The sequence below is a fragment of the Geotrypetes seraphini genome, chromosome 8 (assembly GCF_902459505.1).
Source record: "Geotrypetes seraphini chromosome 8, aGeoSer1.1, whole genome shotgun sequence".
In the NCBI taxonomy this organism is placed as follows: Eukaryota; Metazoa; Chordata; class Amphibia; order Gymnophiona; family Dermophiidae; genus Geotrypetes; species Geotrypetes seraphini.
This window is the reverse complement of record NC_047091.1, coordinates 188,218,769-188,243,443: the sequence shown is the minus strand read 5'-3', so window position 1 is coordinate 188,243,443 and position 24,675 is coordinate 188,218,769. Positions and strand designations below refer to the sequence as shown.

At 43.7% G+C, this 24,675-nt stretch overlaps 1 protein-coding gene across 5 annotated transcripts in view; it reads left to right on the top strand.

The window, feature by feature from the left end:
* Positions 1 to 24,675, top strand: part of NOS1 (nitric oxide synthase 1) — a 412,853-nt gene that overhangs the window by 305,279 nt on the left and 82,899 nt on the right. For all 5 annotated transcript variants that reach the window (XM_033956098.1, XM_033956097.1, XM_033956099.1 and 2 more), the window contains one exon: positions 815 to 873. In XM_033956098.1, the coding sequence (XP_033811989.1) occupies positions 815 to 873 (59 nt within the window). The remainder of the gene's footprint in view (positions 1 to 814; positions 874 to 24,675) is intronic.

The window sequence follows — 24,675 nt, the reverse complement described above, 5'->3', positions numbered from 1 at the left end:
ACAAATTGTTCTCTTATGAATATGTCTTTCTTAAGATATGCTGCACCCAAAAGAGAATGGTTTTGGGACGACAGAGCTTTGGGACCAGCCCCTGCTCCACTCTAGATCTCATTTTCATAGGCATCATTCATTCGTTCCACAGGAAGGCCGATCCCTCACTCCTTCAGCCCAACCCTGGTTCCTCTGTCCTCTATCTTTTCTTTCTCCTTTTCCCTCCGCATTCTGCCTTCCTTCTTCCCAGCTCACTGTCTCTTTTTCTGCCCATTCCTCCTGCAGTCCATCATCCCATCTGCTAGTTCGGTCTCCTTCTTTCCCTCAACAAATCAGTCTCCATTTGAGAAGCTACATCTTTTTTTCTGCTGCATCTCCATCCCTGTATTCTTATCACCTCTCTTCTCCCTTTTCCTCTTTCCTGTTGTTTACTTTCCCCTCTTATGTCTCCACTTTTTTGACTTTCCCCTTTCCTTCCCTTTGATTCCCCACCCCCTTCAGAACGAGAGAGAGGGAGATTTTTTATATTATTTTATTTATTTATTTATTTGCATCACTGTCCCTCCCCCAGAATTTGCCACCTTGGAGAAATGTACCAATTGCCATCCTAGTTGTGGGGTCTCCGGTTATATGTTATCATTGTCAGATAGTGCAAAGCAGTGGAAACCATTTGCTTGCTGAAATATTCTATGAACAAAAATGCTGTTAGTTACCTCAATTGAAAAGAAATTACTCCTTTAAAGCTGTTCTAGATGAACTAGTCTACCTCACTCCCCACTCTTTTCACTCTTATTGACTCACTGACATCTTTTGGTTTCTGCAGAAATTTGGTTGTGCTTTGATGGAGATGCGGAATCCCAACTCAAATCCGGAAGAGAGGAAGTAAGTAAGATATCGTGGAAGAGAGACGCTAAGGCTAACGTTAATTACTCTACATTTCTTGTGGGCTACTAGGCAGCAGCACTGCAGGGGGAGTAGCTACATTTTCAGCTAGCCAGACAAGAAGCCCAGGGCCACTCACTGGCAGGAGCTGCCTCCTACTGTCCCCAAGTGCCTGCACTTGACTTTCTGCTGTCCTTTCTCCCTTCCCACCAGGGTCTGGATCCTCTCCTTATTCCCCCCCGCAAAGCCATCTAAATCAGGGCTGCCCAAGTCCAGTCCTTGAGATCTACAGGCATGCCAGGTTTTCAGGATATCCACAATGAACATGCTTGAGAGAGATTTGCATACCAAGAAGGCAGTGCAGGCAAATCTCTCATATGCATATTCATTGCGGATATCCAGAAAACCTGACCTGCCAGTAGATCTCGAGGACCGGACTTGGGCAGCCCTGATCTAAATATTCAGTGGGTCAACAGCTGTGGAAGGGCCACACACAGGCCTCTGGCCAACCCCAACGCATTCTTTCTGCAATATTACATTAAAAGAGTTGGGACATAGTAGAGGGAAGGTGCCCAGCCTCTATGTATTGCTTCCACAGTGACTGACCCACGAAATGTTTAGACAACTACTCTTTCAAGCAAAGACTGTCTATTCCATGTCTGATGTACAGTACTGCATATGCCAAATAGCGCTAGTAGCAGTAGTAAGGGAGAGAGAGATGGTAGGCCTGAAAATTGGGAAAGATATGCAGGTTGGGGGGGAGGGGGAGGAAGAGATGCCAGCTCCAGGGCACAGGTATGTGAAAGGGAGAGTCAAAGGTCCGAGGTGAGGGGTGTGAGAAGGGAAATGGAAAGGGACACTCTACTAATACTGCTACTATTTATCATTTCTATAGTGCTAAAAGGCGTAATAGACAGTTCTTGCTCAGAAGAGCTTACAATCTAATTTACACAGACAGGACATATAGGGGTTGGGGAGTTTCTTGCAGAGAGAATGATAGCATGGACATAGGTATTATACTATGAGTGGGAGTTAAGAGTTGAAAACAACCCCCAAAAAGTGGGCTTTTAGCTTGGACTTGAATACTGCTAGAAACAGAGCCTGATATTACATTACATTACTGGCTTATATTCCGCCTGTACCTTTCAGTTCTAAGCGGATTACATCAGAACGATAACTGGACATTTCCAGGAAGAGAAATACAATTACAATTAAAGGCGTAAGGTCTAAAGCAATTTTGATGAGAGGATTCTAAGAGGGGGTGAAAGGGGAAAAGGAAGGGATTAGGACGTTTGGGTGAATTTCTTGAATAGTAGGGTCTTGATTTCTTTGTGGAAAGCCTTGAGGTCAGTTGATGCTGTCAGTAGGTTGGTGATGGAGGGGTCCAATTTAGCTGCATGTGTTGCAAGTAAGTTGTCATACATCTTTTTGCGTTTAGTTCCTTTAAAAGGGGGGTAGGAGAAAGGGGATTGGGTTCTCCTCTGTCTGGTTGAGAGGTTCCTGTTTAGACGGTTGTTTAGGTGGGTGGGTGCCGTTCTGTTTAAGGTTTTGAATAACATGCAGTATAGTTTGAATTGGATGCGGGCTTGTATTGGAAGCCAGTGCTAGGAAGGCGTTGGTGATGTGGTCAAATTTTCCAAGGGAATAGATCATTCTGAGGGCAGTGTTCTGCACGGTCTGTAGTTGTTTTATTAGGTAGGTGGGACAAGAAAGGTAGAGGATATTGCAGTAATCCAATAGACTCAGGCAATCTGTTCTAGGAATAAGGCACAGCAAGATAGAAGGGAAGGAGTCTGGACACAGGGAAGAGAAACTGGGTGAGGAGGAAGCAAAGAGACACAAAAGGGGCAATGTTGGACATGGGGAAGGTATAAGGTATAAAGACACTGAAGATAGATGCTGGACACAAGAGGAAGAATAGGGTTACTGAGGGCAGATGCTGGACCTAGGGGGTTGCGATAGGAACACTGAAGAATGATACTGGACACAGGGTGAGGAATAGTGACACAGAGAGGAACTGCTGGAGAAGGCATATGGGGACACAGAAGACAGATGCTAAATATGGTGGGGGAGAGAGAGGGACACTGAGAGCAAATGCTGAGCATGAGGATAGGGACACAGAGGGGAGAAACTGGACAGGATGTACAGGGATGTAGAGAAAAGATGGGTAGTGGACATGGTGAGAGCGGAATGCCAAATAGGCAGGAGACCCTGGAAAGAAAATGAAGAAAAAAGCAGAAAAGAGACACTGGGACCAAGTAAGTAGGAAAATATAATATGCAGACAAAGGTATTCTGAACTTATTCATTTGAATATGTCATTGATGGATAATGGTGCAACTCTGATATCTTGCAAAATAAGCAAACCTCTATAACTATGTACAAGGGGTAGTAAATGTTAATATCATAAAAACAAAACTCAGCCTAAGTGATAGGACCTCTGTGGCCCATAAATCAATCAAGACAACATCAGTTAAGCTGTAATAATTGACTCTCTCTCTAGTACGGTAAGGGAGTTTTTGCCTCTTCTGATGATGTAAACACCAGAAGAGAGTTGCCAAGAGTGGAGGTGGGATAGAATCCTTCCCGGAGGTTTCTTCTCCCTTTGATCCTGTCATGAATGGTATATTTAGTAGTTTGATATTATTGCCCCATTCAGCCATTGTATAAATGACCTAAAATCAATCAGTCCTCATCATTTTCACGTCAAAGACAACAATAAATCAATCAATCTTATTTGTGAGAATAAAAATGTGCCACTAACTAGATAAGAAGCTACGACAGAGCTGGTACTGTCAAATCGCAACTCTACTGTCAATAGCCCTAATGTCCTATCACCAATGCAACTAAATGTACGGCGTGGGAGACGGAAACAATCTGTGTGAATTCCTAGCTGCTCATTACAGCATATGTCCTGAGGATGGGAGAGATACATGCAGTGGCTTGATGAGGGTGAGCGGTGCCCGGGGCGGTAGAGCTCCTCCCCCCATCGCATGCATGCCCCTTCCCTTTCCCTGACCCAGCAGCGGCAATTCTTATGTTCTCTGGCATGAGCAGCATGCCTGCGTTGGAGTCAGCTCGCCCTCTGATGTCACTTTGTAGGTGTGGGTCCCGGAAGTGACATTGGAGAAAGTGCCGATGCCAATGAGGGCAGCAACCTCGCACCGGGGAAGTAAAAAAGGTACAGGGAAAGGCAAGGAGTGCTTGCACATGGCAAGAAAAGAAGTGTGGGGGGGGGGGGGAAGGAAGAAGGGTGTAGCGCTCTTAGCAAGATGGCACCCGGGGTGGACCGCCCCTCCCACCCATCCCCCCTCACCACACCACTGGATGCATCAATGCTCCTTCTGGGATTCTGTATCATGAGCTCTTACTGATGACTCTCTCTGCCCCCCACCCCCCCACAAACGTGGGGGTCAGTGAATGCTATCTCATGCATGGAGGAGCTAACTGGGAATTGAACTAGTCCTTCCACTTGGCTGCACTGTATTTTTTTTTTTTCTTATTACAATCAAGTATAATGATTACAACTTGAATTCAGATCAATAATACCAAATAGAAATAAAAATAAGAAAGGAGAACCCAAAAATTATTCAGATATTTAGTCCACAATATTGAGAAATATCAACAAGAAATTAACCCCAATGTAAATATACAGAAGGTATAAAGAGACAGCAATACCTACAGCCGGCTTAAGGCAAGTTATACATCATTTGTTACGGATACTCCTCCTCCTTTTGATTCTATGAATTCTAACAGCTGTTTAGGCTCAAAAAACAGAAAATTATTATTCTGATATGTAATAACTTTAATAGAAATATTCCTCCCAGGGCTAGGATTCGTGGCCTTAATGCCAAGAATTCTTTTCTCTGCCTCTGGGATATCTGAGATATATCTGGAAATTTTAGAGCCTAAAAACTGATCGTTTATATGACGGAAATACAAACGCAATATATATATTCCCTATCACTTTCCAAAGCTAGGGTTGGCTGCACTGTATGATGCTGGTCATGATGTTAACACTTCTGACCCTTACAAGGGGCTTCTAGTTAAAGATACCGGGTTTCCATGAAAATAAGCCCTAGCATGATTTTCGGGGTAAGTGTTAATATAAGCCCTACCTCCAAAAATAAGCCCTAGGTGCCAGAAGCAGCGCTTTCCCCCGCGCAGACCTTCCCACCTTGCCATCTCCTCCTCGCTCTGCTATGTTGCCTCGGGTCTTTTTCGCCCTGCTCAGTTACTTGCACTCACTTCCCTCGGGGGTGGTGGCAACAGCAAATATTCACGAGAGGTGAACGAGAGAGACACAGCGTGGGGAAGCTGAGTTCCGTATTCTTAAACTGAACCATGTGTGGGAGAACGCGCAATGGTGGTCCTCTACCCTGATGCAGGAATCGAAACACTGGCCGTGTCAGCAGCGGTCCGGTGGAGCAGTTGTTCAAGCTTACAAGTTAAGTTTTTTGAATGAAATATTGATCTGGTTTTTGAAGTTTTGAAAAGAGAAAAAATTTGGTTGAAAATGTGTAGGAGACCAATGATGATAGAGGTAACTACGAGTTGGCTTCTTTCAAGCGCTCTTTCTAGTTCACTGCAGAGGATCCCCGATTTATGCTATGAGATTTATGTAAACACTAGTTTTTTAGCCCGTTATATTAACGGGTGCTAGAATAGATGTGTAGACAGGCATTTCTTTCTTTCTCTCTCCCTGCCGTCTGTCTGTCTTTCTTTCTCTCCCCCCCTATCCAGCAGCACTCCTTCCCTGCTCCCCCTTTCCAGTAGTAGCTCTTCTCCCTTCCTTTTACTTCCCCCCGTCCAGCAGCACCCCTTCCCTGCTCCCCCTGTCCAGTAGTACCCCTTCTTCCTTCCCTGCTCCCCCTGTCCAACATCCGCTAGCCCGGGCAGCCTCGGGGCTTTTACTAGGCCGGCCCGCCTCGCATTATCGAAGCGCATTATCGAAGTGGGCCGGCGCCAGTGGCTGCTTGATGAAACCGCGGCTTCTGCCTTTATCTGGTCCAGGGGTGAGAAGAAGCGTCCTGGCAGCAGCAGCGCAGGAAGTCAGCCAGCGTCGGAGATCGGGGCAGAAGGCAGGCACTGTGCATGTGTGGCAGGGAAGCACGGATCACGGATGCAGGGCGCACGGAGATTGAAGTGCGCATGCGCGCTAAGGGTTTTATTATAGTAGATTGCTGGATCTTTTTGCTTTTGTTTTGAATGAGATATGTTTTGTGCTGGGGGGGTTTCTTGTTAGTTGCTGCAGAGGGAAGGCACAAGGGGATGGGTGAGAGGGGAGGAAAGATGCTACACATGTGGGGGAGAGAAAGGAAAGAGGAAGAATTGGGGTGGGGGAGAGGAAGGGAGAGATGATCATGTGCATACCCCAAAAATAAGACCTAATGCATTTTTTGGGACCAAAATTAATATAAGACAGTGTCTTATTTTCAGGGAAACATGGGAGAAGCATCATTGCAGACAAAGCAGAAGGAGGATAGAAAAAATGAAAAACAGGGGCAAGCGCAGGCTGCAATGAATAAGTGACTATCTGGAATCAAAATGCACACTCAAGAAAACCAGCCCTAGTCATCCAACTGAAATCCTGCTTTTGAACAGAAAATTAGACCAGATCAGAATAGTGAAGTCAAGACTGAGGTCTGGGTTTCAGTGGAAAACTGAGGACTGGACTTTAATGCTTAGTGGAAATGGCTTGCGTGTTAATTGCTTTATTATGATTATGGCTGTCTGATCATTAAATAACTCTAAGCTGGCAAACCCCAATGAGTCGCTTTATGCACGGCAAGTCTTGAGGACTTAAGATTGAGAAAACATGACCATTAGTAGCAGAGATCGGATTAGCCAACCAGCCTCCGGTGCTTCATTTTCACAGTCGGCTCAGCAGGTCATTAATGTTTCAGCACACAGTAGGGGCTGCTTCAGCTGATGATTATAATGCATCATGGGAGACTGTGGGCATGGGGCCAAGCCTAAGGGTTTGAGTCATCCAAAATCCTTTTGCTCTCTAGAGTGTAAATTTCTGAAAAAACCACATGGCAACTGATTTACGAGCAAATATTTGACAGGATATGGAAATACATATAATTTTCCCAGACTACACAGGCTGTCATTGGTAACTCTCCACTTTGCCCACAGACCTGCCCCAAACATCAAATTACTGAAATACATGCACATCCTTCCCATCATTCAAACCTAAATACAGTAAAACTTTGGATTGCAAGTAACTTGGTATGCAAAACATTTTATTAAATTTTAACTTGATATACAAACAATGTCTTGCAATACGAGTACATACAGTATACACGCGTCACATCATCACAACTGAGCCGATGGTTCTTCTCTCTCTGACACTGCGGGAGTGAAGTGACTGTTCTAAACGAGCGAGGTCTTGCAATACGAGTACATACAGTATACACGCATTGCATCATCACAACTGAGCCGATGGTTCTTCTCTCTCTGACGCTAAAGGAGTGTAGTGGCTGTTAAAAATGAGCGAGGTCTTGCAATACGAGTACATACAGTATACACGCGTCCCATCATCACAACTGAGCCGATGGTTCTTCTCTCTCTGACGCTAAAGGAGTGTAGTGGCTGTTAAAAATGAGCGAGGTCTTGCAATACGAGTACATACAGTATACACGCGTCGCATCATCACAACTGAGCCGATGGTTCTTCTCTCTCTGACGCTAAAGGAGTGTAGTGGCTGTTAAAAATGAGCGAGGTCTTGCAATACGAGTACATACAGTATACACGCGTCGCATCATCACAACTGAGCCGATGGTTCTTCTCTCTCTGACGCTGCAGGAGTGTAGTGACTGTTCTAAACGAGCGAGGTCTTGCAATATGAGTACATACAGTATACACGTTTTCTCTCTGACGCTGCGGGAGTGTCGTGACTGTTCTAAACGGACGAGGTCTTGCAATACGAGTACATACAGTATACACGCGTCATATCATCAAAACTGAGCCGATAGTTCTTCTCTCTCTGACGCTGCGGGAGTGTAGTGACTGTTCTAAACGAGCGAGGTCTTGCAATACAAGTACATACAGTATACACGCGTCACATCATCACAACTGAGCCGATAGTTCTTCTCTCTCTGACACTGCGGAAGTGAAGTGACTGTTCTAAACGAGTGAGGTCTTGCAATACGGAACAAATCGTTTCCATTATTTCCTATGGGGAAATTCACTTTGATGTACGAGTGCTTTGGATTACAAGCATGCTTTTGGAACGAATAATGCTCGCAAACCAAGGTTTGACTGTATATGTATTTTGGGTGTAACTCCAAACCAGAGTCCTGCTGTAACTCTATAGCTGTCATTTCTTTCTGTACAATCAATAGCGAGACCCCTTCCCTTGCTGTGTTTCCCTTCCCCATGTACCTCCTATTATTTTTATTTCACAATGTAATTATTAATCTTCCTCCCCCAAGTTCCTCTCATACCTCTTTATGGCCATGTCTTTGTTTTAAATTTATCTTACCCATCTTCTCTTATTTTTAAATTTTATATTATTGTTTTTAGCATTGTAAACCAACTAAATACATGTCGATGGTCGGTATATTCAATTATAAATAATCTTGGAACTTGGAAACTTATCAGGAAGCATCTGCGTGGAACTGTCTTCCTCTATTTTTAAGACAAGAATCCAATTATTTTACATTTTAGAAATTGCTGAAGATCTTTTTATTTAGGAAGCTGGGTTGAAAATAATTTAATGTAACAATCTGTATTATGGAATTCCTAGAAACTATTCAGTTAGAGGATAAGGTTGGGTAGTCTGGATGGACCATTCGGGTCGTTATCTGCCGTCATCTACTAAGTTACTATCTTTCTTGCTGTGTTAAACTTCAAATTGCAAATATGTGTCAGGATGCTAAATCTTAACTTTCTTGCAGCCGTGCTACTCCTATTTCATTACAAGTTTCAAGTTTATTTGATTCATCGCTTATTCAAAATTCTAAGCGATGCACAAAATGTTAAAATATTGTATTACAATAATCAAAGGGAAACGGACTATTTAAATATGACGGACAAGACAAAAATATGATACAAAAGGAAAGGAATAGGAAAAGAAATACAAGTTAAAAATAGTAAAGAAAACGAGTAAGGGAAAAAACAATAGGAAAGGGGAAAGCAGTAAGCTTCAAAAAGTTTGAGAACTAGGGCTCAGTTGAAGCACCTGATCTAATTTTCTGGTTTAGGCATCTAATCTAGTTTTTTTAGTTGTCAAATGCATCTTTAAAAAGGAAGCATTTTAACTTGCTCTTAAATCTATCTAAATTATGTTCTTCACGTACTTGAATTGGGAGTAAATTCCATATTTGGGGTGCAGTGACGGAGAAAATAGATTGCCACAAAAACAGATGGAAATTATACTGCAAGGGGAGCACCAGGCCTACAAGGGCCCACATTCAGCATTTAAGAGCCAGCTGTAAACATCTGACCTTAAATTATAATTAAAATCTTTGCTCCCTGAGCTAGTTTATAATTTCTAAAGAATCAGTAAAAGTTTCCATACAAAATGTTGCCTCAAAACGCTTCAACTTTTATTCCATCTCTTTTCCTGCTGCAAAAGTAATTTTACCTTTACAGCTGAAACTTGTACACCACACACTTTTGGACTGGAAATCCCTTTGCATGAAATACACCCCTCATCTATTCAGATACAACATATTCACAGGAAAAATAATAGAAGGTACGTGGGGAAGGGAAACACAGCAAGGGAAGGGGTCTCGCTATTGATATGATTCAGACGTTCAAATACTTGAAGGGTATTAACGTAGAACAAAATCTTTTCCAGAGAAAGGAAAATGGTAAAACCAGAGGACATAATTTGAAGTTGAGGGGTGGTAGATTCAAAGGCAATGTTAGGAAATTCTACTTTACGAAGAGGGTGGTGGATGCCTGGAATGCGCTCCCGAGAGAGGTGGTGGAGAGTAAAACTGTGACTGAGTTCAAAGAAGCGTGGGATGAACACAGACGATTTAGAATCAGAAAATAATATTAAATATTGAACTAAGGCCAGTACTGGGCACGGTCTGTGTCGGTGTATGGCTGTTTGGTGGAGGATGGGTTGGGGAGAGCTTCAATGGCTGGGAGGGTGTAGCTGGACTGGAGTAGGTTTTAACAGAGATTTTGGCAGTTGGAACCCAAGCACAGAACCGGGTAGAGCTTTGGATTCTTGCCCAGAAATAGCTAAGAAGAAAAAATTAAAAAATTTAAATTGAATCAGGTTGGGCAGACTGGATGGACCATTCGGGTCTTTATCTGCCGTCATCTACTATGTTACTATGTTAGTTCCATTTTCCAAAGGTGAGGTTTGAATTTAGGACAAGGACATAGGATCAAAGCCCAAATGATGAAGTTACAACTGTCTTATTTTGCCATCCCTTTTCGAATAATTCCTAGCATCTTGTTTGCTTTCTTGTCACCACCGCACATTAGGCAGAAGGTTTCATCGTATTGTCCATGATGACACCCAGATCTTTTTCTTGAGCGCTGATCTCCCAAGGTGGATCCTACCAACCCGTCACTATGATTTGGATTATTCTTAAAGAAAGGCAAGGGGCATTTGAATTTAACTCACACCTACTCAGTAGCTGCTCAAGGCAACTTTTTAGGACCATTTACCCTTAGTGCAAAGCATCCTGGTGCCTAGCGTCAGAGCTTGTAGAGAATTACTTCCTCTAGGGATAATATGGAAGCCATGGTTGGTGATTTATGAAACACTGCCACAATGGATTAAAAAATCAAATTCATCTTGATAAAGGCTGCTGCTGAATATTTGATGTTTGGAGTCAGAGCTGGAGCTATTTCGACAGCAGCAATGATCAGCTACTCTCCAGATAGCCAATCCATATACCGTATTTTCACGCATATAACGCGCGCGTTATACGTGTTTTTACCTACCGCGCATACCCCTCGCGCGTTATACGCGTGAGCGCGGTATACAAAATTTTTTTTACATAGTTCCCACCCCGCCCGACGCCCGATTCACCCCCCCCAGCAGGACCGCTCGCACCCCCACCCCGAACGACCGCTCGCACCCCCACCCCGAACGACCGCTCGCACGCGCTCCCACCCGCATCCGCATCCACGATCGGAGCAAGAGGGAGCCCAAGCCCTCTTGCCCGGCCGACTCCCCAACTCCCCGACAATATCGGGCCAGGAGGGAGCCCAAACCCTCCTGGCCATGGCGACCCCCTACCCCCACCCCGCACTACATTACGGGCAGGAGGGATCCCAGGCCCTCCTGCCCTCAACGCAAACCCCCCTCCCTCCAACGACCGCCCCCCCCAAGAACCTCCGACCGCCCCCCCAGCCGACCCGCGACCCCCCTGGCCGACCCCCACGACACCTCCACCCCCCTTCCCCGTACCTTTGGTAGTTGGCCGGACAGACGGGAGCCAAACCCGCCTGTCCGGCAGGCAGCCAACGACGGAATGAGGCCGGATTGGCCCATCCGTCCCAAAGCTCCGCCTACTGGTGGGGCCTAAGGCGCGTGGGCCAATCAGAATAGGACCTGGAGCCTTAGGTCCCACCTGGGGGCGCGGCCTGAGGCACATGGGCCCAACCCGACCTTCTGCCTCAGGGCGGGTGAACGGAGAGTCGGGACAGCGCACGGAGAGGCGGGGCAGTGCACGGAAAGTCAGGGAGGGTGAACGGAGAGTCGGGACAGCGCACGGAGAGTCGGGGCAGTGCACGGAAAGTCAGGGAGGGTGAACGGAGAGTCGGGACAGCGCACGGAGAGGCGGGGCAGTGCACGGAAAGTCAGGGAGGGTGAACGGAGAGTCGGGACAGCGCACGGAGAGGCGGGGCAGTGCACGGAAAGTCAGGGAGGGTGAACGGATAGTCGGGACAGCGCACGGAGAGTCGGGGAGGGCGAAAGGAGAGTCGGGGTGGCCAGAGGAGAGTCGGGGCGGGCGAAAGGACAGTCGGGCTGCATGCGCGGTATACCCGTGAGTGCGGTATACAAATGTTTTTGTACATAAAATCGTGGTTTCTGCACGCTATACCCGTGTGCGCGTTTTACACGGGTGCGCGTTATCTGCGTGAAAATACGGTACACAGTGTGATCTTTTTTTCTGTCCAAGTTTAGTTACATTTGAATCTGTATCTGGCCGTTTTCCAAAGCTAAAAACGTTAAAATAAGTTTAAGAATTGGGTAAAATAAAAGGATGGACATAAACTAGACAATAACATTGACGTCCGTCCTATGCTAGGTGGGTCCTTAATGTGGATTAAGTGTCTGCTTTTCCCCACCTCTGCCCAAGAATTGACCTGGCATTATCCAGATAGTGTTGCAGCAGTCAGAGGAAATACTTGGTGGCACTTAAGTCCTGAAACTGGATAATCTCTTTTCAATACTGGCCCCAACTAAATCAACTCACTCTTCTGCAGTTATACGAATAAATTAGATGTTGATAAGCAAAAGTGCTAAGTATACAAAAGTGGCAGTTATTTAAGAGACCCACAGCTCGATTGTACTCAGTGTGGATTATCGTTTAATACAATCAGTTTTTCTCCTGGAGGTTGATTGGATTGTCAAGAGCAGAAGTTCTTTGGATAATATAAACTCAGGTATGTAGTCACTAATTATAAGCGCCATACAAATTTTATACTTTATATTCAAAAAATTAACTTAGCAAATATTAATTTTAAACATATATTTTTAAAATTTTGTCAGGAGCTCTTCAGGGGAAGTCACACGCAGGCACACTCAAAAGATTTAAGGTCAATTTTTCTATTAGGTTTGCAAATAATTCACACACTAATTCCTTATAAATACATTTCTTTTATTGTCCCTTCTTTTTCAGACTTTTTCTCTAGGCATTTTTCACTTCCATTATAATTCTGACCACAAGAAACCACTTAGGCAACAAAAGCACTGGGATTAATGGAACAGTGGATGATTGAATTTAAATTACGAGTACATTCAGAAAAAAAACAAGTTCTTTGAGGCTTCTCCATACCCATATGATACTAAAACACCTTTGTTATTAAACAATCACTTTAAAGATTTGGGGTGTAATATTGGATCAGGGTTTGACGATGAAGAACCAGGTGGATTCCTTGTTCAGAAAAAGTTTTTTCACCCTTTGGAAACTGCGGTCTATTAGGGCCTACTTTGATGCAGAATCATTTAGAATTTTGGTCCAGTCTCTTATGCTCAGTCAGCTCGATTCCTGTAATATCGCTTATCTAGGAATAATAATAATAATAATAATAACAGCTTATATACCGCAATACCGTGAAGTTCTATGCGGTTTACAGAAGATTAAGCAAAGGTAACAAATTGAATTGACTTTAAGAGGGGAGGAAGAAAGAGAGTTAATAGGACAGGAAATTCATTGTTGAGGAGAGAGTGATCAAAAGGACAAGTTAATCGCTATACAGGGGAGAGAGAAGAGAGGATCAATCAGTTGTCTAGATGCTTTAGGAACAAGTGTGTTTTTAGACGTTTCCTAAATTCCCCATAAGTAGGAATATCTCAGAGAAATATGCAACGACTGTGGATGGTTCCGAATGTGGCAGTTAGATTGATTTGTGGGTTGAATAAGTATGATCACATAACGCCATTCTATCGGAAGTTGCACTGGTTGCCGGTGGAGGCGCGTGTGAAGTTAAAATTCTCTAAAGTTAAAAGGGAATAGATTCTGTACAAACGTAAGGAAGTTCTTCTTCACCCAGAGAGTGGTAGAGAGCTGGAACGCTCTTCCGGAGGCTGTTATAGGGGAAAACACCCTCCAGGGATTCAAGACAAAGTTAGACAAGTTCCTGCTGAACGGAACATACGCAGGTAAAGCTAGACTCAATTAGGGCACTGGTCTTTGACCTAAGGGCCATCGCGGGAGTGGACTGCTGGGCACAATGGACCACTGGTCTAACCCAGCAGTGGCAATTCTTATATTCTTATGGTTGCTTTTGTTTCAAAGTTTTATTTGGACTTTCTCCCAAATATTTGACTGATCTTTTTATTTTTTACAAATAAGAAATGCAGGAGGAGCTCACATTTAACTTTGTCTTTCCGCCCGTCAAAGGCTGCAAACTTAAAAAACATCACCAGCACCTGTTGTCAAAATTGGAAATGTCACAACTAATAGCAGTAACCTCTTTAAACTGGTTAACAACCTCTACAACCTTGAGACACTCACTGATAACCATGTTGATGAATCCACATTAACCGCTAACACCCTAGACTTCTTTAATTCTAAGATACAGAAATTAAGATCATCGTTAACCGCCCCACCCAACCCCCACGGGGACTTTCCAATTCTCCCAGACACAGACAGGACTAAACCAGACCTAGGGTCCAGAATGGACCTAAGCTGGAATCAATTTACAACTATCGACTGGCATACCTTCAATAAATATACCAACTCCTGCAGACTGGATACCTGCCCCCCTAATATTATGAAAACTGCTCCGATCCACTTCAAAGCCAATATGTTGGCATGGGTAAACCTCCTTCTATCCACAGGTAGTTTCCCAGCAGAACAGGGCCACATTTCGATAACTCCAATCATAAAAAACACGAAAGAACCATCCAATACCCCGTCTAATTACAGACCGATCGCAAGCATTCTGCTAGTCACCAAAATAGCTGAAGGGGTGGTAAATGCCGAACTCTCCACATACCTGGAAAAATTCAACATCCTAAATGACAATCAATCAGGCTTTCGCTCTGACCACAGTACCGAAACCATCATAGCCTCCCTACTAGATCACCTACACACACTCTTTAGCCAGGGCTCTAGCGCCTTGAACCTGCAACTCGACCTGAGCAGTGCATTCGACTTAGTCGACCACAACATTCTCTTAGACTGCCTTGCATACATCGGCATCTCAGGCCAGGTCCTCAACTGGTTCCACGGGTTCCTACGAAACAGATCATACAGGGTATTTAAGAATGACTCTTTCTCATACAGCTGGGATAACTTCTGTGGTATTCCGCAGGGCTCGCCCCTGTCCCCCACCCTGTTTAATGTCTACCTTGCATCCCTGGGAAACCTCCTGCAAAGCCTTAAGCTAAAATTTTTCATCTATGCAGATGACATCAAAATAGTCATCCCGCTATCCAATTTTACACCAGAGTTTCTCACCTCCCTTTCAAGTACACTCAATCAGATAGAACTCTGGACGCTATCCTACAGACTAAAACTAAACCCCGAAAAACAAAATTCTTCCTAGCTACCCCCAATGATAAAATCAAAGACACCACAATTCAAGTAAAAGGATCGACTTTCCCCCTCGAACAAACCTTAAAAAATACTGGGAGTCACACTGGACAAACATCTATCCCTGGAGAAACACACAGATATTACAGTTAGGAAAAGTATTTCGGTGCTCTGGAAACTACGCACCATTAAAAAATATTTTGACGATACATCATTCCGCCTGCTAGTACAATCCTCCATTCTTAGCATACTGGACTACTGTAATATCATTTACTTGAGCTCCACGAAGAAAACCATCAGAAGACTCAGAATGATTCAGAACACCGCTGTCCGCCTCATATTCAACCTGAAAAAATGGGAACATGTCACCCCTTTTTACCACAAACTTCATTGGCTGCCACTAGAATCCAGAGTCCTATTCAAATTCGCCTGTTTTTGTTACAAAACAGTATTTGGTCTAACCCCAAGCTACATCAACCCACATTTCATCCTGAACCACAGAAAAAAGAACTCCCGTAGAATTCAGCTGTTCGCCTTCCTCTCCCTAAAACTCTGTCACTCCAATAAATTCCTCGACAAAACCTTCGCCTTCCAGGCTGCCAAACTAAACCCATGGATAGTCCAAATGTTCCTCGTTGCCCCCACCTACCTCAGCTTTAGAAAATTACTCAAAACCTACTTCTTCCAAAGCCAGGACCCTTAATACCCCCTCCTCAAAGAACCAAATCCTAACTCCCTCCTCCTACTGTACCCCCCCAACACACTCTTTCCTACTCCTTCCAAACTCAACTACTTTGTTGCCTGCAACTCGATACTGTACCGTTTGTAATTCTGTTTTAATTGTTGTGGACCGCCTAGAACTCCCTGAGTATGGCGGTATACAAAAATAAAGTTATTATTATTATTATATCAAGCAGCATTATAGGGCAAGGATCTGGAAAATTTTGTTGTGTCTTCAGGTTCTTATGTGAAATTTAGAAGAAACCTAAAGACATACTTGTTTCTCAAAGTATGTCTGGGTAATTAACTTTCATGGTTATGGATGGCATATATTAGTAATTCATTTTGCTAGATTTATTTTTCTCTGAGCTATATAATTTCCAGTCTATTCAATTGTATGCATTATTATGATCTTTTGTTAACCGCATAGAACTTCACGGTTCTGCGGTATCCAAGCTGATTGTTATGTTATATGATCCCTACTGAAAGCAAGAAACTAAAAGGTACTCCAGAGCAGTGAGTAGGGGTTCGTGGAACCTCCTGGAAGGCGATGAGGATCCTTGTGTTGGACCCTAGCTGCAACCTATCATAACCAGGAGAAAATGCTGTTCTCTGTTCTTGTTCCGTGCCTCTACTAGAATTAATTCCTGTTAAAATTCACAAATAAATAATTGTATATTCTACCTGGCCTGCAAGAGCTCAATATTCTTCCACAATTAACTCATCATCATAAAGGAGAGGATATGTCCACCTCAGTCAGCCATTTCAGTCTAACTAGACAAATAAGGTAATTGCTCTATTACTGTAACCCCTGATCAGTTTTTCAGTATTGTTAATCTTTCGCAGCTCTTCCAAGTATAATTATTCCCGGTAACCACAGCAACCTAGTTCTACTTGCATCATTTATTAATTGCAACGAGTGAATAGTCTGAGCTTCTCTGCTCACCCTTGGATACCTGTCTCAAGGCTGCTTGATAAAACTATTCAAAAGGTCCTGGAAGATGTCTCTCAAGCAATCATTGGCCAACACAGATTCCACGGATGAAAATTCTACTCCCATTGGTTTTGAAGAAAAGGGGATAGAAGGGTATAGATAGAGGATTACTATACAGGTGCTGGACCTGATGGGCCGCCGCGTGAGCGGACTGCTGGGCGCGATGGACCTCTAGTCTGGCAGAGGCACTGCTTATGTTCTTATGATTGATACTTGTTTTGGCCAGTCAAATTCATTCTGAAACCACCTCCTGTTGAAATCATTTAGATTTAAAAAAAATTCTGGGATCTAGATAGAGAAAAGAAGATATTTCTACAGTTTTAAAATGAGGTCTTTTATTCCATTTTTTAAATGTATTTTTCTATTGTGTGCAATCGGAGTGGCTTCAAAAATTTGGGCAAGGGGATGGACTTAAGGCTCCTTTTACTAAGCTACACTAGCGGTTTTAGCATGCGCGCTAGATGCTAACGCCTCCATTGAGCTGGCATTAGTTTTTCCACATAGCGCGGAGGTTAGAGCGTGCTAATCTTCAGCGCACGCTAAAACGCCACCACAGCTTAGTCAAAGGAGCCCTTAATATACCACTTTTCTGTGGTTACAATCAAACCAGTTTATAAGAACATAAGAATTGCCGCTGTTGGGTCAGTCCACTCACGCAGTGGCCCCCGAGTCAAAGACCAGTGCTCTAAATGAGTTCAGCCTCTCCTGTGTACGTCCCAGTTTAGCAGGATCTTGTTCAGCTTAGTCTTGAAACCCTGGAGGGTGTTTTCCCCTACAACAGACTCCGGAAGAGCGTTCATAAGAATTGCCGCTGATGGGTCAGACCAGTGGTCCATTGTGGCCAGCAGTCCGCTCAAGCAGCGGCCCCCAGGTCAAAGACTAGTGCTCTAAAATGAGTCCAGCCTCACCTGAGTACGTCCCAGTTTAGCAGGAACTTGTTCAGCTTAGTCTTGAAACCCTGGAGGGTGTTTTCCCCTACAACAGACTCCGGAAGAGCGTTCATAAGAATTGCCGCTGCTGGGTCAGACCAGTGGTCCATTGTGGCCAGCAGTCCGCTCATGCAGCGGCCCCCAGGTCAAAGACTAGTGCTCTAAAATGAGTCCAGCCTCACCTGAGTACGTCCCAGTTTAGCAGGAACTTGTTCAGCTTAGTCTTGAAACCCTGGAGGGTGTTTTCCCATACGACAGACTCCGGAAGAGCGTTCATAAGAATTGCCGCTGCTGGGTCAGACCAGGGGTCCATCGTGCCCAGGTTAAGTGGCTTGTGCAGAGTCACAAGAAGCTGCCGTGGAAATTGACCCCAGTTCCCAAACAACTAGGCTATTCCTCCATACAGAGTAATTGTTAAAAAAAGGCGTTCACTCCATCACCCCTAATAAAAGCCACATCCTCTTTTCATGCACCTATGATTTACCTCTGTTTGTAGTTGTGCAGTTTGATAAGTGTTTTCATGTGTAAAACAGAATTTATATCCAGAATATAAGAATAGCTATAATGGGTTACACCAATAGTCCATCTAACCCAGTATCCTGTTTCTAACAGAGGTCAATTCAGGTCACAAGTACCCCTGTAATTTGCATCCTTATAAATTAAGGTTAACACCTTGAACAGTGTTCTACAATTGACATTCAGTGTAGATTAGAAAAAAACTGGGGGGATATGATCTCACCATCCATAGTCGGTCAACAAATTTGCTGCTGAATTTTGAATTACTGGGGACATTTACAGCAATTTCTTAGGAACACCCAAGTACGAGTATCTAATCTAATCTAATCTAATCCTTAGGTTGGTATACCGCATCATCTCCACGTTCGTAGAGCTCGACGCGGTTTACAGTAGGAGAAATAGGAAGGAACTACAACAGAGGGTTAGAGTATATTACAGTAATCTAACCTAAAGGTCAGAGTGACACAAACAATCATGGCAAATCAATACAGCGGTTGAAGGAATCTCTACTGCCTCAGATGGAATTATTGTTAAGTGTCATTGATACAGTATCAACTCATGGCGACCCAATGAGTAGTTTACTTGAACTAGGTTCAGTCTTTGGTCAGGTGGCTAATTGTTGATTCAGTGGCATGTAGAGCTGCTGTTATTGTATTGATCTATCACACTGTTGGTCTTTTCAAAGATCCATCTCACTCGTTCCTCATTCTTTCCTAAACCCTGCAGGAACATCAGGCAATTTTTGTTCCAGGTATGGCTGTATCTTTATAGAATGATAGAATCTTGCTGGCATGTGGGATCAGAGCAATCGTGTGATAATTTCCAGTCAGTCACTCAGATCACCAGTATCGTATGAACACAGAACTTTTTCAGTCATTCAGCTAGCCATAATGCTGCCTTCTAAACCTCCTGGTGTATCATCAATGGGGATGCCATCAGTGGCAGGTGCTTTGTTCTTTGATAAGGCTTTCAACGTTGCTTCATCTTCTTCTTTCAACACCAGTATATTCTTTGCACCTTTTCTCAATCTTCGCTGTGTCATTCAACATGGATCTTTAAGTGTCTTTTAGCATTCCAATTTGAGGTTAGAATTTTCTCTTTAAGTCTTGCAGCTTTCAGAAAGCTGGATTTTATCTCCTTGTATTAACTGTTCTAGTACTTCTCTCTCCTGTCTTGCAACATGCTGGAAATTTTAGCGATATTCCACAACCGTCTTTCTTTTCTGACATTGTCTACTTTGTTTCTGACCAATTTTGAGAGTTTCTTCATTCATCCATTTTGGCCTTTTTCACTTTTATACCTTTTACGGGACTTTTCACTTTCTTTGAGTCAAACTTTCTTGCTGTCTTCCCATAATTCTTCTGGTACTCTGCTATTAGTATCCAATATGGGAGTTGCCAAGTCCATGCTGTTCATTTTTTCAAATTATAAAATGGTGTTCCTGCTGCACATGCTGGCACATATATGTACACTGACAGATCCTTTTTTAAAATACTACCAGAATACAACTCCCAACCTGGACATCTCTGTTCTGGTCCCCACATTTTATTTGAAATGGGGCACCATAGTAACTGAGAAGGTAAGGGTGGGGGGCGGACCACCCCAGGCACCGCCTTTAGGGGGGTGCCATTGCCTCTCCTCCTCTCTCTTCCTGCATATCTCTTAAATGTTCGCTGGCACAAACAGCAACTTCCACTTCCTGCTTGCGCCAGCCTTGGCTCCCTTCTGATGTCACTTCCTGGTTGCAGGACTAGAATGTGACGTTAGAAGGGAGCCGAGGCCGGTGCAAGCAGCAGGTGAAAGATGAACATTTCAAAGAGGTACACGGGGAACGGGAGGTGCTCAAGTGGCACCAATCTGCCTCGCTATGCCTCACATTATGTTGTATGCCACCAACATTGCCAACACAATATACATTAAAACATATTAATAGGCAACCCCTAGACCCACCCCCAGGCCCGCCCAATCCCACCCATCCCCGCCCTGTCATGCCCCAGTCCCACCCCCCACTGCTTACTCTCGTCAGGCAGGACATCCGCACATGCGCAAATGCCCTTCTGCCTGACGCGATGTGGAGTAAAGCTTTTCAAAACCCGGACAAAATGTTGGATTTTGAAAAGCCGTCCGAACCCCCAGACATGTCCTCAAAAGGAGGACATGTCCAGGGAAATCCAGATGACTGGTAACCCTACCCAGGACAGGTTTAAGAACCATTGATAGGGTATGAGGGAAGGTGGAAGTGACAGGAGTTCCAGAGAAATAAGGATGATTAAGTTAAGGAAAAATTGCAGCTGAAGTCAGAAAAAATGCGGGAAAGCGATTTCAGCTGGAGTAGCAGTGGACAGGCAAGTCCTGCTCCAGTTTGTTAAGCTGCTATTAGCTCTTTTCAGTGTGACTAATTGGTCAGTCCTTTGTTTGAACATAAACTTCTTTTATTCAGTTCTTCGGAGGCTGAGGGTTTTAGTGCATTTTTCTTTTAGCTCTTATTGTTCTATGATCATTTTGCCTTTTAACTGTAACTTGGCTTTGAAGTCTGCTGATCAAAGGCCTAAATTCAGTTTAGCAATGGAGAAATAAATGAATGCATACACACAGATTGTATATTTCTACCCCCACAATCAGGAGGCAAAAAAACCCATCATTAGCCCAAGGGGAATGAAAGAGCAGGAAATTCCTTCTTACCTGTAAATGCTGAACACATTCTTATTAAGCAGAACGAGGAGTAATGAGCTGATAACCAAGCTGCTTCTAATCTTCAGACTACTAGCAGCATCGGTCGGCTGAATACACTGCCTTCGGTGGCCCTGGAAGCTTTCCCTCAGCATCAACTTCCTGTCCCCATAGGGGCAAAACTTCTAGGCCACCAAAGGCAGCATGTTCGGTTGGCTGACGCTGTCGGTGGCCCCCAATCTTCAGTAAAACATGTACTAATTCTTAACTGACTCGTAGATGGAATTGGATGGTATATAAAAATGTCAAATAAATATTGTGAAAGTAAAAATAACTGTCACTTTAAACACCTAGTTCCAAATTCTCTTTACAGCACTGATATCGGCGGCCACCTAAAAGCGTTAGCCACACCCCTAGTGGTGTTAAGCGCCGTCAAGTGCCTATGTAGGCGTGACTCTAGCGCCTTTTATTTAGGTGCCGGCAGGCGCTTTAACTTGTGGTTTATAGCGCCGGCCCCCAACGGTAACAACTCTGATGCTCATAGGAATTCTATGCGCGTCAGAGCTGTTACCACCATAGCCGGCGCTATAAACCACGCTAAGGTTTTGTAGAAAAGGTGGGTGGGTAGTGATTTTTGCCATTTTAAACGGGGTTTCTTAATTAACTTAGGCGCTACGTTTAGACGCCATTTCTAGAATTTCTCCCCTAACACAGAAATTCACATTAAGGGGTGGGGGGGGTAGCGTCTTGCGGTTCATAACATAACATAACATTGTGCTTATTGACCGCGTAACCAGAAGTTAAACGCGGTTTACAAAAAGTTATAAAAGTAAACATGTTACATGAAATAAGATGATTCGTTAAACAGTCAAATATTTAGAAAAAAGATGGGTCTTCAATTGCTTTCTAAAATGGCCATAGGAATGGATAGTAAGCAACAATATTCGGAATTCGTTGTCACGAAGAGTTGCCTGAGATGCCAAAGTATGATGGAGAAATTTCTTACTCCTAAAGCCCTGGATGGATGGAAAATTAAACATAGGATGAGTTCTTCTACTGTGTCTGTATGATGATGATGTGAATCTATTGACTAAGTAAGAAGGGAATGTACCGTAAACGAGTTTTCCACTCCATGCTTACCTTCCTAGGAGTCAAAACTTGGAATGGCCTTATAGAAAAGACCAGAACTGAACCTTGCCACAACATCTTCCGAAGAAAACTGAAAACCCATCTGTTCGATACTTAATCTCCTTTACCCTCTCTTCTCTCCCTTTCCCTTCCTCCTCTCGTCCCTTCCTCTCCCTCTTACCTATCCACCTCCTTTCCCTCCCTCCTCTTTCTTTCCCCTCTTACCTCTCTTTACAGTCGCCTTGAGCCTTTAGCGGTATGAGCGACGCACAAATAGAAGATTAGATTAGATTATCAATCATTGCTTCGTGTTGGCAATGGATTACCCAGGACATTATTAATCTGCTGTTTACTTTTTTCTATTTTTGGTCATCTTACGTGTGCTTTTTTTTTTTTTACCATCTTGTAGCAGAAAAGAAGGGGTAGTATAAAGGTTTCATATTTACCATGGAGGCTTTTGCAATTAATGTTCCTTATCGTTGGGGGTAATTTCTTAACTGGATGGCTCCTTCAAGACAGCAGACAATATGCCTATTTCAAGCTTCTTTTATTAAATAAAAAAAAATGTAGATGCCTACTTTTGAATATAAACTATTAGGGCTCCTTTTACTAAGGTGCGTTAGCGTTTTTAGCGCACGCAATAAATTACCGTGCGCTGTGCTTCTAGAACTAATGCCAGCTCAATGCTTGTGTTAAGGTCTAGCATGCGGGGCAATGTAGTGTGCGCTATTCCACGCGTTAAAGCCCTAGCGCACCTTCGTAAAAGGAATCCTTAGTGTCCAATGTGTGCTGACAGTATTGTTTTACTTCTTCACTATGATTCGCTTGTTGTCCCATGACGTTTGCTGAGCCGGAGCGAGTATTTTGTCTTAAATGCTCAATCAATATAATTCACATAGCTCCTCCTTTACAAAGCCGTGCTGGCGTTTTTAGCGCCGGCAGCGGCAGTAACAGCTCAGACGCTCATAGGCATATACATGCAGTGGTGTCATAAGGAGGGGGGCAGTCCATCCCGGGCGCCAGTCCCCCCTCCTCTTTCCCCGGACCTTTAGCAACAACTTCAATGTGCTCCTCACGACTGCGTCAGCTCTCCCACTGATGTCACTTTCTGGTGCCGTGTATAGGAAGTGATGTCAGAGGTAGAGCCGCCAGGGTCACGAGGAGCATTTTGAAGTTGTTACTCACGGCGGGAGAAGGGAAAGGGGGGTGCATACATGTATATTCCACACACACTTTGCCCAAGCACCACCTGTGCGCAAACCCATGATAAAAATATGCGCATTAACCCCCCTCCATGCAAGAGGTTTGTAGCGCTAGTGCGCTGAACGCTCTGCGCTGCTCCTACACTCATAGGAAGTTTTAGACCATCAGAGCAGAGCAAAGCATTCAGCGTGCCGGTCGGTGCTAAAAACCTCTTGTGCGGTTTTGAAAAAGGGGGGTAGGGATTAATATTGGATCATTTCTGTACATGTGAATTATTAACGCAAACAAAAGGTTGATCCTTAGCCCTCCACAGAAATTGAAGTCAAGATGCAGTCTTTTATTTAAAAATACAATCCAAGAGAGGTGTCAGGTGGGTAATTCCTTACGACAGTCTAAGTTTTTTTTGCAGGTCTGGGGTCTTTATATCTACTCATTGTCTCATAGAACCTGTAGTATAATCCTTAATACCTTGCTTGTTTAATTGGGTTGGTGGCTTCGGGGGGACCTTTCCTCAGCTTGGTATCTAATTTTGTTTGTTTGTTTGTTGTTTTTGTCTGTTTTGTTTACCTTAGTTTGAGTCTTTGTTTGCTGTGTTTTATTTTTTTTTGGGGGGGTGGAGGTGGGGGACTTTGGGGGGGGGGGGTCATATGCATTGTCTCTTGGGGCTCATCAGAGTCTAAGGCCCTGAATGTCACACTTCCACTTTCACTTTAGTCTTGGTCAGGCCTCCTCCGCTAGTTGGGCCGGGATAGTTGTTCTTCCTTTGCTACCAAATTGCTGGTTCCTCTTTCTTTGTGCCTGCAGCATTTTTCTTACGTCATCTTTTGTGCTGGGCTCTTCTGGTAGCTGATTATTCTTTGGTTTATTCTGGTTCTTTCTTTCTTATGAGGGACAGGGTATAGGAGGTTAGGTTATTGGGACTGGGGGATAATTACTATATAGTTCCTGAACACCTGTTGTATGGGTTTTTTTTGGATTGTTCAATAAAATTGTTTCAACTAAAAATACAATCCAATAATAATTTTTGGAAGTCAATTTGGGGACAAATCAATATTGTAGTTGGGTCATCAATACCAATGACTTATGAAGCCATAATTTATGGTACTCTATTATATATTAAACCTTCTTTGGATCGACATAAAAGCTGGCTTTTCTTGATAATGACGGGAATAGCCATCCAGATGGTTACACGTTACTGGAAGAGTTATGATCGAATGAATTACACTTTCTGGTGGGCAAACCTATGTTCCAGTTACAAGTATGACAGAACGAACGCGGAATGTTTGGGATCTAGTAACGCATTCCAAATGGCGTGGAGCCCATTGACTGCATTTATTGAGTCACAATAACTGTCATGTACCTTTCCTTTTATTTGACTTCCTTACACATCCAGGGTGGGGAATGTATTATTGCTTGCTATACTTAATTATCTATTTTATTGAAATTAAATATGTACT